General features: G+C 53.2%; 1 protein-coding gene across 1 annotated transcript; it reads right to left on the reverse strand.

Moving 5' to 3' along the window:
- Positions 1 to 782: 782 nt before the first annotated feature.
- On the reverse strand, positions 783 to 4186 carry NKX2-3 (NK2 homeobox 3). The gene is made up of 2 exons (XM_081823119.1): positions 3673 to 4186; positions 783 to 2162 (listed from the first exon to the last, which is right to left on the reverse strand). The coding sequence occupies exons 1-2, from the start codon at positions 4031 to 4033 to the stop codon at positions 1417 to 1419; spliced, it is 1107 nt and encodes a 368-aa protein (XP_081679245.1). The 5' UTR covers positions 4034 to 4186; the 3' UTR covers positions 783 to 1416.
- Between the last annotated feature and the right edge of the window lie 16183 nt (positions 4187 to 20369).

Here is a 20369-nt window from a genome sequence, read left to right on the forward strand (position 1 = left end):
CCGCCTTGGCACGCTCACAATCGGCCGTGTGGCAGCACCGGCCTCGCACAGGCATTCTCCGCAAGTGACAAGGAGCCGCATAAAGCCGCGGCCGCCGGGGGAGAAGGGAGGGCGGCCGAGGGGGAGAATTCGGCCGCGGCGGGGCGCAGCGCCCCTGGGCGCGCTGGAGGCCCCGGCGGCGGGCGCCGCTGAAGGAGCCGCCTTCGCGCCGCCTCCGGCTGGCCCCGGGGGCGAGGTTTCCTTTTCCCTGGCAAACTTCGAGGTGGGGCAGAGTCTAAGCCTTGGTCTAACGCAGGCCCAAACAGTAGCCAAAGCATCTGGTAAAACTTGTGGGGATTACAAAGCCGGGGACCTCCAAAGGCCCTGAGTCTCCGATCTGTTCTCCCACAAGAGTAAAGAGAAATTAATGAACAAAACCAAGAGGACGCAAAACTTCCAGCCCGAGGCTGGCCCAGGAGAGGCCAGGCCTGCGAACGCCCAGGGAAGATTGCTTTCCCTTACACACCTTTTCCTTCCCTACCCGCCCTGTTTAAAGGATCCCTCTCCACTTTTGGGGGGCGAAACAAAGTCTGTAGCCAATGGTTTGGAAATATTGCACCTTGTTTATTGACTCCTGTAGTGTATGGCAGCGGGTGTGTACACGGCGTGTGAATACAGTTATAGATATATGTGCTGAATACAGAATATGAAACAGAAAGGAAACCTGGTAACACCTCCGGTGGCCCACCAGCTCCCAGATTTGTTCAGCCCCCTCCCGCCGCCCCCCCGCCCCCCCCCCAATGTTTGATCCTGCTTCGCTGGTTTTTCTCGCAGAGTTCTACTCCCTGACAATCCGGAGATCCAGGCCGAGGTATCTGCTGCGGAGGGCAGGCGGTAGAGAAAAGGAAAATCAACTGTGGGGTGGCGCTCCGGGCCGCAAAAGGGGCAGAGGTGTCGGTAGGGCTTGGGGATTTCTCAAGCCACGACACGCATTTTTCTCTCCTTCCTGCTTTTCTTTTCTTTTCTTTTTGTCCTTGGGTTTTCTGTCGACATTTCGAGGAGGCCGCGGGAAGGCGGAGGGGAAAGACGGCCTTCTTTCTCTGGGAGAACCAAGCGGCAGCCAGATCCCAGCTTCTCGCACTCTCTTCGGGGCCAGAGTCGGGGCCATTGTCCTCCCCGGCACCAAGCCGGAGTTTCTGCCTCAGAGACAGTCTCCGCGACCGGTCCCGGGCATCCTCCTCGCCCCTCAGCCCCCTTCCAGGCTTCGCGGGAGCTGTGTTCTGGGGCCCTGGGGAGCGAGACATGTGTTTTTGGGGTTTTGTTTTTGTTTTTTGTTTTTTAACGAGAGGACCTGGCCCTGGGATCCAGCCTTTCTCGCGCTTCAGTCCCGCGGTGGCAGGCTGCAGTGGGGCGCCCGCCGCCTGAGCCGCCGCGTCCCTACCAGGCCCGGATGCCCTGCAAGGTGCCCTGAGCGCATGCTGCCCCGGCCGCGGCACCCTGGTGCAACGGCTGCGCGCCGCCACCGCCGGCGAAGCCGCCCAGGTTGCTCACGTTCACGAAGGGGCCGCCTCCGGCCGCGCTGCAGGCGGGCTGCATGGCCGCGGCCGCCGCGGTAGCCCCGCCGCCGCCGCCGCCGCCGCCGCCGCCGCCCGCCGGGTAAGCACAGCCGTAGCTACCGCTGTAGGCCGCGGCGGCGGCGGCGGCGGCGGCGGCAGCGGCGGCGGCGGCGGCCGAGTTCCCATAGCCGTAGGCGGGGAAGCTGTTGTAGGAGTAGGCGCCCGCACCCACGCTGTAGGGCGAGCCGTAGGCTTGCGCGCCCGGCGTGACGCACGGCTTGCCGTCCCGCACCAGCACCGGCACGGCCACGCGGCGTGGCGGCGGCGGAGGCGCGTGCGCGCCCAGCTCCAGAGACTTGTCCTGCCGCTGCCTCTTGCACTTGTACCTGCGATTCTGGAACCAGATCTTCACCTGCGTGGACGTGAGCTTCAGGCTACTGGCGAGGTGCTCGCGCTCGGGCGCCGACAGGTACCGCTGCTGCTTGAACCTGCGTTCCAGCTCGAAGACCTGGGCTTGCGAGAAGAGGACCCGGGGCTTCCGGCGGCTACGTGGCTTGGGCCTCTCGCTCTCCTCCGCCGCCTTACAGTCTCCGACCGCCTCCAGAGGCTTCTTCAGCTGGCAGTTTTCTGCGGAAGAAGCACAACAGCGTCCCTTAGCTTAGTTCCCCGCCTAACCGCGGCTCCTATCCCAGAGCACTGTGGCCCTTTTGGTGGCAGCGCGGAGCATGCGGTAGTAAATGCCTGGACTTTCTGGAAAGTTTGTGGTTCCTGGCGCCATGAGACCCTGCGACAGCCCAAGTACCCTCAGAACTCCCGTAGCGGGCAGAAGCGCGTTCCATGGGAAGGGTTAGTTAGTGCGGGTTTATTTAGAATTTGAGCATCTGTAAGAAAGAGATAATTAAATGTACGGCTCGGCGTGCTAATGACTATTTTCAGGATGAAAGTTTGCAGCTACATAATAACTAGAGTATTTGCAAACTCATTTGCTTTACGGATAGCTGAAGGTGTGAAGCATATTGGTATTTGTGGGCCAGTAGGCGTGAGTTGCGTGAATAAATCTTTCTGTTCGGAAATGCTTGAGTGTAACGCTCCTGTATTGCCTAGGAACTTTTTTTTTTTTTTTTTTTGCTTTTAAAAGACAACATGCCTCCAGCTAAATGTCCGCTTGACGATGTCTGTATTACCTTAAAGAGAAAAAGAAATTTGATGGACTGATTTAGACCGTTTCGTGTCGATTTTAGGCCCAGGGGAAGTGTCAGGAGTATAGGCCTTGGCTGCTGCCACATCAAACCCCCTCTTGGGGAAGAGATTCTTTGACTCTCTCCCCTCAGAAACAAACACTTCCTTGGGGGCTTTATTCAGTTATCCGATCTCCCTACCCAGTTCACCTCCCATCCCATGTGAGCGGCTGGGATCTAGGACTAAGTTCGCGTTTTTCACTCGGCCTGCAGCCCCACAGCCCGGGACACAAAGCATAACGTTATGAATTTTCAAAAAAGGCCAGCGCCTCAGGGGTGTGAATGCTATGCACACGCGTAATGGACTGTGTTCCCACGCACTCCCCGACCATCCCCTCCCTCTCCGCCGGGTGCTGTGGGTGCCGGGACACTGAACTCCAAGCAGAGAAGTGAGGAAACCACCCAGCTGGTCTCTACCAAAATTCCTGCGCCCTGCCAACACAACCTGCCTGGATCGTCTTTTTGGAGAAGAGGGGACGGCTGTCCCGGCCTCAAAGACCTCGTCTCGCCCTAGGGGGAAAGAGGAAGAGATTCGAGCTCTTGTTTCTCTGGGTCTTGGGAAGAACAAAAATGCCGTGAGTTGTCAGAATCCAGCAGCTGAGCCCGTGTTGCTTATCAGCGTCAGGGCAGCAAGAACTACTTTCCCTTCCCTTGGGGGCTTGCATCGCCTCTCCTGTCCCGGAGGAGTAGTTGTCGGGGTCACCTCGTCCTTCTCCCTCCGCCCCGGCTCCCTCGCAGGCACCTGTGCTTTGCGGAGCTGTCGTTGACCAGGGTGAGGCATGACCCCAGCCAAAGGTTAAAGGGGCGGGAAGCAGTGCTGGCAAGGTTTGTGGGCTGTTTGCGGGCGCTCCGCCATTGCTCCAGATGTGCGGGTGCGTTTTCTTTCCCCCTCTACTCACTTTGGCTCCGGTCCCTCACGACCTCGGGCTCCTCTTCATGTTCCTTAGGCTCGCTACACGAGTCTCGCAGGACTGTGTGGACATAGCTCTGGGGACAGAGCCCCGAAGCCCCGTGGCCGTCGGCTGTGGCTAGTGAGTTCAAATAGGACAGTTTCTCGCCCTCTTCTTCCTCGTCCTCCTCTCCTCCGTCAGAAAACTGCGTCCCCTCGGTGGCGGCCAGCATGCACGGCGCCGAGTGAAAGTGGTGCTCCAAGTCCGCCTGTAAGTGCGCGCCGTGGAAGTGCTGTTGCTGCTGCTGCTCCAGATTCAAAATGTCTTTGACTGAGAAAGGGGTGGAGGTGACCGGGCTTGGTAACATCATCAGGGCCACTTAATTGTCCAGTCCAAATACTCAATAAATCCCGGCGGGGGCGGGGAAGCAGCGCTGCGGCTCCAGCTCTCCTGGACTCTGCCGCTGCTGCCGAGTCGGGCTTTTGACAGACGCGGTCCGGCTCCAGTCTAAATCGCCTCCATTGGCCCGGACCTGGGGGTCTGGGTTTTGTTACAGCCACTGCAGGGACTGGGGCCGGGGCTGCGAAGCCTGTGTCCGGGGGTCGTGCGTCACGTCGGGGCGGGGCTTTCGCCTCGGCCTCCCTCCCCATTGGTTCCGACTCATGTGGACCACGCCCCCCGCATCCACGGAGTGAGGTGCTGTGGCGCTACCAGAAATAAAGGACTAGTATAGAGTCGCGAAGTCCAAGTCGTTGTGGGCGAGGCTGCACTGCCCCGGGTGCCCGAACGACAGATTCCCGCCCCGCCTAGCCGTACCTTCCCGGCCACGCCAGTTCGGGGAGGCTTCTTGTCCACGAGCCAACTGCCAGGAAAGATGGCCCAGGAGCGTGGTTTTTCCAGCTGCTGCAGGGCAAGAAAACTTCCTGGCCTGTAAATACCGGCCTCTGGATTCCCAAGAAGACGGAATGTTTTGTGTACCAATGGATGGGCAACGTGTCTGTTCCCGACTTGTTGACTTTGCTCGAGCTGTTTCCTCCGCTTGGAATGTCTTCCCTGCCCTTGTCTCCATGAGTGGAAAGCTGTTCTCCAAGGCTCTGCTCAAATACCACCTCCTCCAAGGAAGCGCTCCCTGATCGTCTAGCCGGAAGTCATCTCTCCTGCATCTGAACTTGCAGCGCATGTTAGTAAAGGACATTCGTGTCACTTATCACTTCCCACCTAGTACTAGATATTGCCGGCCCAGGGTAAACTATGAGCCCCCCCCCGGGGGGGGAGGGTCCCGGTTGCATTTGTCCTTGTAGCTCTTGCAGCTGCCCCACTAAGCAGGTATGTGAGAGACAGGAGGATGGTGTTGTTACTGAACTTGGTTGGTTGACAGGTCTTGGTTCGAATCCTGACCTAGTCGGTGTGTGGCCTTGGGCGTTTCTAAGCCGCAGTTTCTTTGTCTACAAAAAGGAATCCGTAATACTTCTTCAGGGGTGGTTGTCAGGGATAAATGACAAAACATGTCAGGAGCTTAGTGCAGGGCCCCACACATGTCAAGTGCTCAGTACACCTTAACTCTCACTATTCTGCATCAGTGCTTGTTGAATGCATTGGTGAGGGCGTGGCTGGAGTGCTGCACACATTGGGTGGCCTCGTAGGGTCTTGAGAACAGTATCTGTCACAAGGGAGGTGACCCAGCCATGGAGGCCTTCTTCTCTGCATATTGAAACCGGGGCCCCGGATCTAGGCCTTTACCCTTGGAGGTGTCTTTCTAATTTCTCCAACCCATACGTCTTCTGGCGCCCTCGTGCGGCCCCCGGGTGTTTTCTGGGCGAATCTGTGGGGTCCCCTGACGTTCTGGGAACTCTACGTTGGTGGGGATCATCTTCCACACAATAGGCGTTCGCCTGCCACCACGCCTCGCCAGTGAGGAGCAGCGGTCGCTACTGTGAGGCCCACAGAAAGACCCAGGCGCAGCACTGGCCTTGAAAAATACAGAGACCGGTTCCAGCCTAACCGAGGCGCCCGACATCCGCCCCTGGCCGCCCCAAACATTTTTTGGCAGCCAAGATGGTGGAGCTGGGGGAAACCGGTCTCAGCTGGCAGGGGAGGGTGGAAGGTGCGGGGACTGTGGACAACGCCCCCGGGCGCGGAACACACGGGATGGAGTGGCGGCGAGAGTGGCGAGGTGCCCTGCGGGCCCCACGGCGTTGGGAGTTGTGGGTGCCCAAGGCCAAGGAGAGAAAGGCGGGAGGGGAGAGAGGCGGAGCTGTTCAGGAGGGAGCGGAAATGGTGCGTGGAGTCGGCCTCTGAGGCCGCCCGGGGAGCTGGGATGCGGCGCGGGCCACGTGCACCCGGGAGTACTTAGGGTGGCGGCGACCGGCGGGTGGTGGGGGAGACCCTCTGTGGGCAGGGCCTTGCGCTGGTACACCCATTCTTCAGCCGCAGGGCCGCCCGGTGCCTGTCTTCTCGGCATTGAGACTTTTGACGTCCCAGGCGGGGCCGGCGTCTCCAAACCAGGCCAGGGACTGCAGAGAAGAATTCGCCTGGTTTTGCAGCGGATCGCAACCCCTCGGGCGCAAAAGATCCAGAGAGAGGTGGGGGTGAGTGCACGGCACTGTGGGGTGGGGGTCCTAGTGGGTGTGCGTGGCATTGGCAGGCAAGCCTAAAAGAAGGAAGCTGCGCTCCAACCCCACTCCTCCACTCCCATCCCCCCTGAGCTAGACCATCTCGGAGAATGTTTCTGCTTCCCAATTTTTTCCGCCTCTTCGGGTGGTGTTCTTTTTTTTGTTTGTTTGTTGTTTTGAGTGATTTTAAGAGAAAAAAAAGTAAAAGACAAAAGCTACCGAAACTCTCTCTCCCCAGTTTCCAACTGAAGTTTGCATTTCTCTTTGCTACATTCTCTTGCTTCTCCGCAGCTCTTCGTTCTTAGGCCTTCCCTAAATCCATCCCTAAGAAACCCCATCTTAGAACCCGTGGCCAGGGGCGCTGGGAACACGCCCACACACCCGCTGCTGCTGCTGCCGGGAGTGCACCAGCTTGCCTCTTGCCTGAGTACGAAGAAAGCTGTCTCCTCCCCACTCGCAGGCCCGCGCAGTCCGCTCTCCCCCAAACCCACTGCCACCACTACCCCGCCAGGTACACTTGTGCCAGGCTTGAGTGGTTCTCTCCTGCAGCTTCTGACTGAATTGCTCCTCGGCAGGCCCCCCAAGGGACATAGTTCAGGCCCGACGGGCTGGAGGCGTGAGGATCCAGAGCGTGGGCAGCACAGCGGCCTAGAGTGCCCTGTCCCCCCTTTCTCTTCTCATCCCTAACCCTGCGCAGGGCCGATCTAGTGGGCGGGAGACTTCTACCCGCTACCTAGAGCTGATCTTGGCCTTATGATCTGAGCTGGGGCTTAGGTCGTCTCCAGATGCCCTCCTCCTGGTGGTTCAGGCTTCCTTCGGTCAGTCTTGGTTCCGCTACAGCGGAGTTTCCTGCCAAGGATGCCCACCAGGTCAATCCCATCTAGGCAGCCTGCCTGTCCCGCGCCCGCAGCCCGGACGGTCGTGAGCGTGTGCGAGGCCAGCTTCGCTCCGTGTCCGGGAGGACAATGCCAGGGCGGTAGATACACTACAGTAGCCGGGTTCTCGGGAGTCACTTATCAGAATGTGGAATCTGGTTCCGACGCGCGTATCCAGTTACGATCGTGTTCTGGGGCATTTGCATTGTCTTGTCGGAAAAGAGGATCTTTGAAATCCTGGAGTTGTGCTCGACTAGTAATAGGTTTTCGTTCCAGTCAGTTTAGCTAATTACTGTCAGATAAAGTAAATATCGCTGCAACCAAGCAAGCGTTTGATGTTTAATCGAGTGTATCTGCCTACCTACCTACGATTTTGTCACATTAGGCATTTATGCAAATCCCCCTCCTCCCATATATGATCAAAGAGCATAGTAAAATGATGGCAAATTCTATGAGGGGGAACTGCTGTATAGATGCATAAGCAATATACAAAATTATATCTTTTTTGGAGAAAAGCCACATGCTAACCATTGCAATAAATATATTATCAAATTAAAATATGATTATTCTTTGAAAACTATAAAATGTTCCCATAAGTTACTATTCTCTACACAAAAATTGTTTAATACACATAGAAATACAGGCAGATACCGATTATTTTCGTTATATGTGCCACTATTTATGTTATTACCTTTCAATTATTCAAATAAACATTTAATTGTGTAACCATGGTCACAAGAAAGTTGAAAGTTATCATGGCTTCTAATCTAAATGTAGCACCACAGTCAGAAGTAATTGTCTATTAAAGTATGAGAAATAATCCTGCGATGAACACAGCTAGCCAAAACTGTAGAACATTGCAGGTAAATTTTTTTCATTGGATGTTTCATTTTTTACTGCTGTTCTAGAAATGTCATTCAATGACACCTTACCAAAAAAAAAAAAAAAAAAAGACATTTCTTCTTTGGCAGTAGCACTAAATAGGTTCTTGTTATTTTGTTGTTGTTGATGGTGGTGTGTAAGTCCGTCTTTTGGTTTGGTTTTTAGCTGAAGGATATTGGAAAGCTCACCAAAATTTTTGAGCAATCTAGAGGCAATTTTGTGAGAAGGGTAAATACTTTTTCTACTTTTAAAGAAATGTCAAGTAGGTAGGTCAGTCCCAGGAAGCATTAAAATCATCTAATTCCTTAAGAGGAATTTTTCCCAAGGTTTGGTAATTTTGTAAGAGAGATTTTAAAATGGAGTTTTGAGCATTTTAACTTTTTAAAAAATTATTTTGCACGTGTTTGTATAAATGTCAGATTTCCCCCAGATTGTATTTGGAATGGAGTTTTCTAAATAACCCACCACTTCCCTTCCCTGGTAGAAAATCAGTCCAAATTCAGTAATGCAAGTAGTTCTTTGTAAATTACAGGCCCTTACTGAGGAAGTGAGTTTCGATTTCTCAAGGAGAGGACCTTCTGCATCTATCTTATGTGTATCTGCCCCACTCCAAAAAATTTGAAGATAATGTAAATACAATGTAAATACAGCTTTTGTCAACAAAACCAGTTCTGTTGTGCTGATAAAACACACAAGAAAGCCTAACTCTGTCGAACGAAAATTAAGTATTTTTTAAAAACAAGAATACCTACATAAAGGATGCCTATACAGACATTTATTTGTGCTCTTTGCGTGTACTATTTGGGAGTGCAGTGAACAGTTTTAACTTGGGGATTAAATTGGAATTCTAGATGCATTCCTTAACTTTTATTATTTTTTTTTTTAGTGTGAGTTTAACTTCCTGTAGCGAAATTTCAATGTCTATAGACCTTTTAAAATATTCAGAAGAGCTGCTGCAGTCTTTGGCAGATTAATTCTTTTAAACCAGAGCGCCTGCCTGCTCTGCGAATCTCTGAGCAGTAAGGGTAGAAGGGTGGGGGAATGTGGTTATCACGTTCCAAGAAGCAGAGATTCTTGGTAACTCTTTCTAGTGCGATCTTCCCAGTCCTGTCTGCTCTCAACCGCAAGCTACGGACCCCAGCTTCCTAGGACATAGAAATCTTTACGAAAATCACTTAAAATCGTTTGAGAAGGAAAAAGACTTTTCTCATTTGGAAAGAAACGTTTGCCACATTCTTGTGGCTTAATAAAAGTCTTATCCCGCCTACAGTGCATCCAGCCTTGAGGTCCTGGTCTTTGGTCCGCACTGGGGAGAGCGAGTCCCAAGATCCAGGGGGAACGTTTGCTGCGTCAGTGGGCGTCGTGGTCGGCTGGCCTAGTTGCCCACTTGCCCTTGGTTTCCTGAAGCCCTGGGGGTACCCAACAATTCCCACTGCTCTGGCGACAGTTCCAGCTTGTCTGACTCTGCAGGAATATTGCGGGGGCAGGGGCTGGCCTTGCTCAGAACTGGCCAAGGACTGGACCTGGAAAGGACCAAGGCCCCGGGCAGCCGCGGCACGCCAGGGCGCACAGCCCCAGGGATAGAAGGCACCACTCGCCTGAGGAGCCAGGCCCAGGTCCACAACTCTGGGCCTCTGAGTTTCACAGTTTTGCCCTGTACAGACTCCGGTGTGTCAGGTCGGAGGTCAAGAGTTCCAGGGCATCAAGGCTAGGGGGACTGTAAGGTTGCCAGGCCTCACTCCGTGCCCTGCCAGCGTGGGCACCCTGTCGCCAAGCCCAAGCACTCTGTCCACGCGGGCTGGGGCTCCGAGTGCTGGGCTTTGTCCTGGGCACACTTCTCTCTGGCTGCGGGCCAAGAGCCCCGGACCTTAGTGAGGAGCCCCCCTGGGAGATGCCGGCTGGGTCTCGCCTCTGTCCTTGGACGTGCCTGTAGGTTCTGGAACTCCTCTCGACCTCTCCGCGCTCCTGCCAAGAGAGAGAAATACCTTCTTACCTCTCGGGGCTCCTGGCACCCCGAGATCCGGAAACCCCGCAGAGCCTTGGAGCCTGGGACCCCAGAACTTCCGTGGCAGTCCACCTCTTACCTCTTGCAGCCAATCCTTTTCCCCTTTGGGCTCCTCCCTCTTGTACTGGGCTCAACTCTACTCCTCTCCCCCTTCCCTTCCTCACTCCCCTTTTCTTCCTCACCTCCTTCTCCTCCCATCCTGGGCCTCCTTTCTCACTCCATCTCCACTCCTCCCTACCTTTCCCACTCTTATTTTTTCACTCTCTCTTCCTTTCCCCCTATCTTATCTCATCACGCCCCCACCCCCCTTCTCCACTCTGAAGCTCTCATGCATTTTTGTCCCTGGCCCCTGCAGGTATTTGATATGTGCGCCAGAGGGCTGCACAGGATGGGGTCAGACTAGTTGAGCATGGCCTCTTTCCTGAGCCCCAGACCCGTCTCCCCTATTCTACTGCTCTCGCACTCTACCTCAGGAGCTGCTCCTAAAGATGCCCAAGCACTTTTGAGTTTGTGATAAGCACACTCCTCTGCACCCTGCTCCAGCCCCCCAACCCCGAGCAACTTCTACTGAGGGCCCTGATGGGTCTGTGGTGTTCCAGGTGGCAGGCTTGGCCACCCTCCCTGTGGAAATCCCCGCTCCAGGCAGATCCTGCGGAGCCTCCGTTTCCTACTATTGTGGCAGTCTGGAGAGGATCACAGCGGAGCTGAAGGCAACAGTAAGGCCTGGGCCCCAGACATCCCTTGAGAGCACAGATCGGGGCTCCCAGATCAGGGCTGGCCCCCTCCCCCACTACACGGGAGCACTATCCAACTGAACTGATCTTTCCTCCTGTTTCTTTCCTGCCAGCCCCACTTTAGATTAGGGGCCTTGAGATCACCCCAGCTGGGAAGTGTTTCAGAGATTGCCTTAAAATGCAGGGGCCAAATATGAGAGAGAGTGGGATCCTGGCTCATACCGGTCAGCAGGGGCAAGGTCTGAGCACTCTGTAACTGTTCTCAGCCCACCTACAATCTCTTATCCTCTTCTTAGCTACTGGGTATGGGGTCAGTGGGGCCACTGAGTCATTGGCCTCCGGAGAGGAGACAGGATCTGGGGCCTTATGCCCTGTGAGTCAGGATCCCCAGCTGCATAGTAGGCAGCTGGCCACCTCTACCCTTTTCCATCCCATCTGCAACCATGTTTCTGAGGTTGATGACAGTTGCATCACTCTGATAAATATGGGTTTCCAACAGATGGACACAGACCTGACATATATGTTTCAATGGACTTCTCTTTCTCCTTGGATGAAAAGAAGGTGCTTTCTTGTGTGAACACATTAGTGTGTGCACGTGTGGATGGGCATGGGAAAGGAGGCTCTCAGGACTGTGCCCATAAATGTAGACTCCACGTCAGGGCTCTGCTCTTTTAGAGAGTGTGGGCAAAACAGGGGGGCTGGGCCAACACTCATTCTGAAGCCCTCTCCCTTCTTTTTCTTTCCCACAATAATGTGATTGCTGGTAGTGACGTGAGGTTTGGAGAGAAATGTTTAAATGGTCCAAGCATAAAACTAGCTTCCATGACTATGCGACGCACTATTTCCATACAGGCAATTTATGGGATCGTTACAATTAGTCACTGCAGTTAGAGAAGAGGGCATAGGTTTTATTACTAGAGTTGTAATGACTGTGTGTGTTCTTGAAAGTAATAAAACCACACTGAAATTATTCTGTAATTTAGACTTTGAAAAACTTTACATGCTCCTCCCCCATTATTATAGGAGGCATGCAAACCTCACAAGCATGGTGCCTATGACACCCTCTTCTTCAGGGAGAGCCCACAGAGTGAAGGAGGCTGGGTTTGGGGTGGGCCAAGGTGGGGAAGACATGGCTTTCTCTAAATCATGATCACACCTCCTCTGTCTATCTTGGGCCAAAGCAGTAACCCTGGAGTCCATCAGAGGGGTTTGGAGCCCCATCCTGTCACTTTGTCATCTTGTAACCTTGAGTCAGTCCTTCAACCTTGCTAAGCAGCAGTTTTCTCACCTACAAAAAGGAGATAATAATGGTTTGGACTTTATAGGCCTGCAGTAGAATTAAAGAAATGATGGAAGGAAAGCACTTACAGAGCTCTGAACACAGAGAGCCAGGTAGTAAATGCAAAGGGGGACACGTGGGATGGTTGTTAAACTCAAGGAGGGAGTCTCTGAACCTCTCCTCCACTGAGCAGAGATCAGGAAGCTGGATTCCCAGGCGCTTTTTCTTACTTCGGGAGTGGGGGGAAGCATTATTAAACTATCAATCAAATTTTGTGTGTGTGTGTGTGTGTGTGTGTGTGTGTTTTGTCCCCAAACAAGGAGACCAGTTCTCTTAATCATTGGAGTTTTAGGATATACTCTTGGAACCAACAGCCTCCTCTTAGCCTCCCCGCTCCCTACTCCCCACCCTCTGGAGCTTCAGCAAACAAATCCCACACCCAGACTGAGCTTCCCGCTCCCACAAATGCATCATTTTTAGCAGCGGTAAACAAATCCCCAAAGACTCATGTCATTGTTATCATGTTTAGATAAAGATCTGGCCAATTGGTGTCCACACTGGAATGTAAATAAATCAGCTGCCCTGGACCTACCCCGTGGGGGGTGGGGGGGGTGGGGGTGGTGGGCGTCCCTCTCCCACCCGGCCTCAACCCAATGCCCTGCTTTCCTGCTTCTCTCCTTTTCCCTTGTGGGATGGGAGAACATCTGGCCTGGTTTCTAATCTTTTCACTCTGTCCCAGGTCTGCTGTGTGACTTCAGGCAAGTCCCTTATCCTCTCTGAGTCTGCTTCCTTGTCTGTACAGAGGAGTTAATAATTCCTACCTCTCGGGATTGGGAGGGAGCAGTAGTAACTGTAGAAGAATACTGCTGCTAACAGTAACAACAATAATCCTCTCATAAGGCAGTGGTCGTATAGATAACATCGGCTACCATTCAGGGCTTTCCTACAAGCACACAGTAAGGCCCCATGATTAAGTGCCTCTGAAACAAATAATACATTATATGTTAAAAAAAAAAAAGAAGAAGAAGAAGAAGATAGCAGGAGGGGAAGAATGAAGGGGGGGAAATCGGAGGGGGAGATGAACCATGAGAGACAATGGACTCTGAAAAACAAACTGAGGGTTCTAGAGGGGAGGAGGGGGGGGGGAATGGGTTAGCCTGGTGATGGGTATTAAGGAGGGCACGTTCTGCATGGAGCACTGGGTGTTATATGCAAACAATGAATCATGGAACACCACATCAAAAACTAATGATGTAATATATGGTGATTAACATAAAAAAAAAGAGCCTCCCCACTCACCAACTCACACATAAACTGTCAGACTGTGGGCAAGCTGCCTTGGTGGGGCTGGGAGAGTCATGGGTATGAAGAGGGGAGACTGGCACCAGGCCTGTTGTAAACTCTTCTGAGTGTCCATCCTGGTTATTGTTCCTGCTTCTTGCAACAAGTCTTGTCTAATGGCCCCATTAATGTAACCATTATATAGAGTAAGAAACTGAGGCTCTTGAGAGGTAAGGCGACTAACTTGCCCAAGGTTAAGTTCCTTACCTTTCACACTGAGCTCCCTCCCTTTGCTCCTCTCCCTTCCCTGGGCAGCCCCAGCGTTAGCAGGCTGTGCACCAGGCAGGAAGGGACTGCTTGCCCAGGCACTGTTCTCTCCGCTTTTGTGAATTCCTGCTAGGTAGTGGACAGCCCACCCCCACCACAAATCTTCCTACAAGGCCCAGGCAGTAATCCACAAGCCCCAGGCCCTGGGACTGAATGAAAGCTGCCTTGAAGATAAGCATGCCTTGGAGGTGGGGCTGAGCTGCGTGGAGCCCCCTCTCCTCTTCTCCCTATCAGCACCCCCTCAGAGCTGCTTCCTTTCTCCCCATCTCTGTCCTTTCTTGCTTTCTCTTCAGAAAGAAGAGGGGCTGCCAGCCCTCCGCTCTGCCTTCTGAGGCACCTGCCATGGAGTTCATACTAATCCTGATAATAAACCTGCTGCGGGTGAACAAAGCATTCCACTTGTGTGATCTCTTCCCTATTGTTACAAGATCCCCATGGGACAGATACTGCTTCTCCCCCTCATTTTAGAGCCATGGAAATTGAGGTTCACAAAAACGAAATGATTTGTCCAAGGTCCCAGAGCAGGTAAGAGGTGGATGCAAGACTTCCAGGCTTGTGAGCTAGATGCCATTACAAGACTCCAAGGCTTGGATGGGCTGGAGAGAGCGCCCTATTCCAGCCCAGCTCCAGGAACCTGGACTTCACAGCCACCTGGCCTCAAGGAGAACTTCTGCTTGAGCTGACTCCTTAGCCTGGAGGCCCCAGGTCTGGTCTGGGAGCAGCTCCTCCCCCGCCTGACCCAGGCGGCCTCGCTCGCAGAGCTGCGGACACAGCTTCAACACCAGAGCACAGCCGCGGGGCCGACGGAGCGCTTTGAGCCACCAACTCCTGGGCGCCCAGAACAGGCCACCGGGCTTTTCCAGGCGGCTCCCTTCCTTCACTGTCCCGACATCTCAGACCACTCTGCCCACGCCCTCCGCAGAAGTAGCAACTTCCCACTGGAAAATCACCGCAACCCGGCGGCGCCCGGGACACGCTGGAGCCAGGCACGTCGGAATCTGAGCAAGTGCCTGCCGTTCGGGTGTGCACGGCGCGCTTCCTGGAGAACAGTGGTGGGTTCAAATCCTGTCTCCGCTCTGTCTCTGGGTGAACTCCTTAACGCCAAGCCCTACTTTCCCGACTTGGAGACTTGGGAATACTAGAAGTACCTACCTCATAGGTCGCTCTGAGGATTAGAGGAGATTACCTCTGTGAAGCACTTAGCTTGGTGCCCAGCTCAATAAATGTTGGTTTATTATTATTGAGCCCGGGACTAGTGGAGGCTGACTTTTTCCGTTTCTGGGTGTGAGCTCTGCGTCCCTGAGCGCACCGAGGCCGCAGATGGGGCCGGGTGGCGCCCGGGGGGGCCGTGGCTAGACACTTAGGCGCGAATTTTGGGGGAAGAGCCGGGTTAAGCCCGGTCGCGCTGTGTTTGGGGCCGGGCTCTGGCGGTTACGTTACCTCGAGCCCCAGCGACACTGCGCTCTGGGCGTGTGCGTCTGTCCCGAGCCGCGTGCGTGTCGAGGCCTGTGCGTGTCAGGAGCTGGGTGGCCGTTGACGCGCCTGCGGGGACCTCACCTGCGCTGGATTTAGATTTCGGTGAGGACAAGGACCTCCAGTTTACCTGACAGATGCGTGGTGTCCACGCTGTGTACACAAACCCGAGCAAGACCGGAGTCCCGGGTGCTCGGCCTCCTGCTCATCGAACAGTTTTCGCTATTAATGGTTATTTTATTTATATCGTTAGAATTGTCCCCCCCGGGTCTGTTTACACCAACGTCTGGCCGTCTGGCCGCAGTGTTTGGACAGCGGATTACACTAATGGATGGCGAGCTGGGGGGGGGGGGCGGGCAGGAACGGCTGGAAACGGGGCTCCGGGGCCGGGCCGCCGCGCGGGGTGGGCCGCGAGGGAAGAGGGAGCAGGCCCCTCCTGGGTTCGACCTCTGACCTTAGGAGGGAAGGAAACGTGTCTGCTCGCGATAGGAAGCTTGGGCCTCCGGTGGGGTGGAGGCTGGAGGTGCCTGCTCCCGGGGTGTGTGTGTGTGTGTGAGTGTGTGTGTGTGTGAGCGGGGGGGGGGGGTGCTCTCTTCTCTCAAGGCTGATTGAAAACTCGAGGTCGTCCCGCTTGGGTGCGCACACGTCAACAAGTAAACAAGGCTTGGAGCTACCAGGACGGCGGCAGCTTTGATTCCCCTGTCGGTGGCGGCCAGCTTAGTGCTTTGGCCTCCAAATCCGGATTATGGCTGAGCCCCGGGCGCCTGGCGGCCGGCATGGTTAGAGCTGCCTTCAAAGGGGGCCGCCCAGCAAGCGCGCAGCTCCCCAAACTGGAGAGGCTCCACCGCACCCGGCCCTAGGTGTGCACCCGCACGCCCACTGAGCACTCGGGGGCAAAACGCGGCCTGCGCACCCACCCTGCGCGGTGGAAGGGCCGCCATCGGAAAGCCGGCAAGGGGCACGCTCGCTGGCCCAGGACCAGGGAAGGTTTTGGAAATCTGACAGCCCTCAGCTTGAAAAGATTAGGCCTGGAATTCCTGGCGTTAGAGCCGAACATCTTTACTACAGGGCTAGGGTTGGTGTGTAAAAATATCTCACATTTAGTCAGCATTTACTATGTGCCAGACACCATGCCAAGCATATGTATCCTCCCCAACGATCCTAGGAACTATTATCCCATTTTACAGAGGAGGAAACAGGAGGTTTAGGTAATTTGGGCAAGGTCTCACAGCGAGCGTGGCAGCTAGAACCCTAACATGCAGTACACTACAGGACTAGAGCAGTAATCGTTCACTTTTTGGGGTTGGAGCACCTGTTTGGGACCTGATGTAAGCTATGGACCCTCTCCCCGGAAGAATGCGCATGGGCATATGCAGCCCTCTTGTCAACAATTCCAGGTGCTTCTCGGAACCCCCTAGGCTCGCCCATGGACATGTAATCATTTTGGCTTTACAGGTTATAAAAATCGCGTTTGATATAATTTCTCAATTCTGAACATAGACTAGGAAGGTAGTACTTTTTATATCCGTTGTATAACGGAAGATTCCTGGAGTTCAGAGAAGTAAAGTCGTTTTTGCTCAAGATCACACAGCTAAATGTGGAGTTGACCTCTCAGGTCTTCGGACTCTAGAGTCTTGCGATGCACCACTTCAGCCTCCCCAGACCCCGAAGTTCTCCTTTTCCTTCCCTCCTGGTTCTCACGTTCTTTCCTCCGCTGGGAAGACCTGGGGCGAGCCCCTTGGAGGATCTGGGTTTTCTTGGGGGCCTCCGCAAGGTACTCGGCTGGTGGGGGCGCAGCGCCAGGACCCCGTTGCCCTATGCTCTGTGGGCCGCGCTGCCAGGACGCGCGCTCCGGTAAACGGTTTATCTAAAGAGAACTTCTGTTTCTCGTTCGCTGTCGGGAGTTGCCCTGCAGCCAGCAATGAAAAATGCGCCTTTTCCCGAGACTCTGGCGCTGGTGATTTATGTGGGAACCGTCCTCACCCGCGAGGCCTGCGCCGCTCAGCCGGGCCTAGGGGGTGCAGGGCGAGAGCCCGCCTGGAAGAGAAGCCGGTGCCTCGCCCCTTCCAGCGCCCGCTTTTACGGCGCCCCCCTTCACCTCTACCTCCAGGACATTTTACAGCCGCTCCCCCAGGGAGCTGAGCGCTTTATCGCGGTAAAGTAAACACCATTATCCCAGGTCCATTAACACGGAGATTTTGGCGTTGTAAATAGACTGCGAGAAGGAGAAGAGCAGCCCCCGCAAACTCCCTTGTAAAACGGTGAAGGTTCTCCAAGATTTATGGCCACTGATTGGCCCCCCAACCTTCTAAGAAATCCCAGTCTTGACCAAAGCCAGAAGGTAGGGCATTCCCCCAACCTAGAAATCCCACCCTGGGTGTTAGGACTTCAAGGGTAGGGAGTCCCCAGGACACGTCTAGCCCAGCCATTAATTTTCTTTAAGTCACAACCCCAGGAATGCTGATTCCTTTCCGGCTGTGGAGGCACAGATAAACTCTGCAGGTCCCCAGGAGCTCTTAGAGAGCAACCAGTGTAGATGGTGCCAGGGGCCAGAATCCTTGTGTTTCAGGCTCCTTTCCCATTTGTAAACTGGATGGTGCTTTCAGCAGCTACTTAGGAGTCTATAAAGCACAGGAGAATTATAACTGGTGGGCACTGCTCAAGCACCCTGTGACCTAGGGCACTCATTTTGCCAGTTTGTATGGTCTTGCTTCTGCTTTTCTTTCCAAAAGGAAATACCCTCCTTATTTACTCTTGAGCCAGCCGGTATATGAAATCAAGTCAGGCTGATGGTTCTGGCACCCAGCACAGGAGACAGTCCTCCTTCTCTGCTTGAGTTTCTCTTTCTGATGAATATCTAATGACCTGTTCTGGGAAGTGTCTGCTCATCTAGAGTGTGGTTTTCTTACCCCCTCAAGTCAATATTTATAGTGACAAAACAGAGGATTTTGAACTAGGAAAGGTGTCTCTGATTGATTGAGAAAACAAAGAGATAAACAAATTCTCCAGACCCCGCCAAGGGAAGCTTCAGTAGAACCCAGACTCTCCTAACCTTTGCCAAGGTCACTTTCAGGACATAGTCCGTGCCTGGAGGCAGCTCCTTCTTTAGCCCTGAGAATTCAGTAATTCTTGTGAGATCCTCCACCTGGCTAATGAGTTGGCTTTTGGGAAGGGGCAATAGAGAAAAAGCAGGGAGCAGAAAGGTGACAGAAATTGGTTTTGGGGGCACCTGGGTGGCTCAGTCGTTAAGCGTCTGCCTTCGGCTCAGGTCATGATCCCAGGGTCCTGGGATCGAGCCCCGCATCAGGCTCCCTGCTCTGCGGGAGGCCTGCTTCTCTCTCTCTCCCACTCCCCCTGCTTGTGTTCCCTCTCTCGCTGTGTCTCTCTCTCTGTCAAATAAATAAATAAAATCTTTAAAAAAAAAAAATAGAAATTGGTTTTGGTCCCTTAGTGTAACTGATTCTATCTAGAGCAGGGTCTTTTAACCATTTTTTTTTCCCCTGTGCCAAGGACCCCTTTGACAACTTTGACAAAAGTTGGTCTGGTGAAGCCTATAGACCCCCCCGCCGAATAATATTTTAAATGCTTAAAATTAAATACACACAATGATATTAAGATACAGTTATCAAAATCTTTTTTAAAAAGATTATTTATTTTAGAGAGAGTGTGAGAGAAAGACAGAGCATGGAGGGGGGGAGGCCAAAGGGAGAGAGAGAGAAAGTCTCAAGCAGACTCCACACCGAGCATGGAGCCCATTGTAGGCCTCCATCTCAGGATCCCAAGATCAAGGCCAGAGCCAAAACCAACAGTTGGATGCTCAAGAGACTATGCCACTCAGGTGCCCCAGTTATCAAAATGTTTTTTTAAAAATAGTGATATATGGGCGCCTGGGTGACTCAGTTGGTTGGGCGACTGCCTTCAGCTCAGGTCATGATCCTGGAGTCCCCAGATCGAGTCCCGCATCAGGCTCCCTGCTTGGCAGGGAGTCTGCTTCTCCCTCTGAGCCTCCCCCCTCTCATGTGCTTTCCCTCTCATTCTCTCTCTCTCAAATAAATAAATAAAATCTTTAAAAAAATAAAAAATAAAATTAAAATAGTGATATAGTAACATATGTGCTTCTTTTTTAAAAAAAGATTTTATTTATTTTTTGACAGAGAGAGACAGCGAGAGAGGGAACACAAGCAGGGGGAGTGGGAGAGGGAGAAGCAGGCTTCCCGCAGAGCAGGGAGCCCGATGCGGGGCTCGATCCCAGGACCCTGGGATCAGGACCTGAGCCGAAGGCAGACGCTTAACGACTGAGCCACCCAGGCACCCCATATATCTTTTTTTTTTTTTAAGATTTTATTTATTTATTTGACAGAGAGAGACACAGCGAGAGAGGGAACACAAGCAGGGGGAGTGGGAGAGGGAGAAGCAGGCTTCCCGCGGAGCAGGGAGCCCGATGCGGGGCTCGATCCCAGGACCGTGGGATCATGACCTGAGCCGAAGGCAGACGCTTAACGACTGAGCCACCCAGGCGCCCCTATGTGCTTCTTTATTGATTCAATAACAGAAGCCAGTGGCAAGTCTAATAACAACCATAATTCAAAGTAGTGATGAATATAAATGGAATTCAAGGTGTCTGCTGCAGCAGTAATGTGCTGTGACAATATGAAGGATTTCTATTGGTGACAAAGTCACGGGTACTACTACTACTACCGAGTTTGTTACCTACATTCAAAACTAAAGGAAATGCTAAATTACAGTTGGAACTGATAAAAAATAAAGATGTATTTTTTTCCCCTTTCAAGTTCATGAATCCCCTGAATTCTATCCTCAGGTCCCTTGGGAATCCTTAAACTGCCAGGTTAAGAACCACTGGTCCAGGGTCAAATTTTAGACAACTTCATCTCAAGAAGTGGTCTTTGGATCACCTACAACAGAATCTTCTGAGGGTGTTAGGAAATTCTGGGGCCCCTTCTGAGATTTGGGTAGACCCAGAAAAGCATATTTTAAACTTAATAATCAAAGGATTATTTTCATGCCAAGTATATCAGGACTTCACTGATCAACACTTTGGTTGGCTGCTTGGATGATGTAAGGAAAGAAGATCCCTTTGGATAGTTGAGGGGTGGGGTGGCAAAGTGGGGATTCTCGGCAGAAGCTCTACCATGGAGACCACTTTGAGGTGGTACACAGGAACGTGGAGGGCACAGCAAGCTGGGGCATGGGAGAACACCAGAGAAAGAAGCTGGAATG

Source organism: Leptonychotes weddellii, chromosome 6 (genome assembly GCF_054177405.1).
Source record: "Leptonychotes weddellii isolate Sample4059 chromosome 6, ASM5417740v2, whole genome shotgun sequence".
NCBI classification, from domain to species: domain Eukaryota; kingdom Metazoa; phylum Chordata; class Mammalia; order Carnivora; family Phocidae; genus Leptonychotes; species Leptonychotes weddellii.